Here is a 1,157-nt window from a genome sequence, read left to right as displayed (position 1 = left end):
CAGGACAGAAGGACGTGGATAGGTGCCTTTATTGAACAGCAGGACATCACACACTAACTTGTTGTTTCTTAGCGGTGCAGAAAACTACCCTTTTTTTGTTGTTATATATTGGTCAACCAAGAACTAGCCCTGTAACAGGCACTTCTGTATTTTACCACTGGGGGGCAACAATTCACTCTATTACATTGCTTATCGCAAGTTTATCGGCGCTCGTCATCCACGCCTCCCGCTGAACGCGTAGCGCTACTTTGAAGTTTGTTTTTCGCGCTACTTGAATGGCACTATGTTTCCTGGCGGATGGACATGTGACCAACATACCACTCTTGAACCCCGATACTGTGTGTCTGATCACATGCCCTTCCGCCAGGCAACGTAGTGCCGTACAACAGCGGAACAAATAAGACAAATCGTCTTATGATATGACAAAAATCATGGACAATCCATAGAAAAGCCGCACCTGACTAAAAGCCGCAGGGTTCAAAGCTTGTGCAAAAAGTAGCGCCTTATAGCCCGACAATTACGGTAGTTGTTTTCTTAATAAGTTATTTGGAACATCATCGCAACCTGTCAGCTTTTTATTGAGGATTTAGAAAGTTGCTGGTGGCCCGAGTGTGTAGAGTGGGGTGTTGTTTTTGTCACATGGTGACCTCATGGGGAGCAAAGAGAACAACTGAACAATTTGGGGATTCACAGACTTTGGAAATCGCTAAAAAAAATTAATAAAAATTGTTCTGTGTGAACTAAAAGCTCAAATATAAACCATCCTGACACACTGACACAAATGATCTGCTGTTTATAAGCAGGGCAGTGTTTTCATGAGCCTGGGTGAAGGTCATTTGCATGAGTTTAACCTCTTGGTCAAAAACTTGCATGACTCTGTTATCACTGTAACTTTCTTCTGTTTATTTATTCATTTCTGCTAATTGTAGTAGATTAATATGTTCACCAACTGATTCTTGGCCTGAATGTTTGCAGTTTCAGGTCCTACTGATCAGTTTTAAGTATTGTAGAAAGTGAGCAGCAATTTAATCAAGTCCTGGGATGAAATGGGACAAAAGGGTAATGTGACAGCCACATTAGTTCCCTTCCCCCGTTTAACAATGTGTAAGCAAACTGCTTTAACCTGCAATTTACTGCATGTTGTTAGGCTGCATGGT

General features: G+C 41.8%; 1 protein-coding gene across 1 annotated transcript in view; it reads right to left on the bottom strand.

Moving 5' to 3' along the window:
• The window catches only part of LOC102296934 (ferritin, middle subunit-like), an 838-nt gene extending 621 nt beyond the window's left edge, over positions 1-217 (bottom strand). Inside the window, exon 1 of the mRNA XM_042227096.1 lies at positions 185-217. Coding sequence (XP_042083030.1) covers positions 185-217 — 33 coding nt within the window. The remainder of the gene's footprint in view (positions 1-184) is intronic.
• Between the last annotated feature and the right edge of the window lie 940 nt (positions 218-1,157).

This window comes from Haplochromis burtoni, unplaced genomic scaffold (genome assembly GCF_018398535.1).
Source record: "Haplochromis burtoni strain Fernald_Lab_line unplaced genomic scaffold, NCSU_Asbu1 Contig_243, whole genome shotgun sequence".
In the NCBI taxonomy this organism is placed as follows: domain Eukaryota; kingdom Metazoa; phylum Chordata; class Actinopteri; order Cichliformes; family Cichlidae; genus Haplochromis; species Haplochromis burtoni.
Note: the sequence above shows the minus strand (reverse complement) of the source record. Positions and strands in the feature narration are given on the sequence as shown.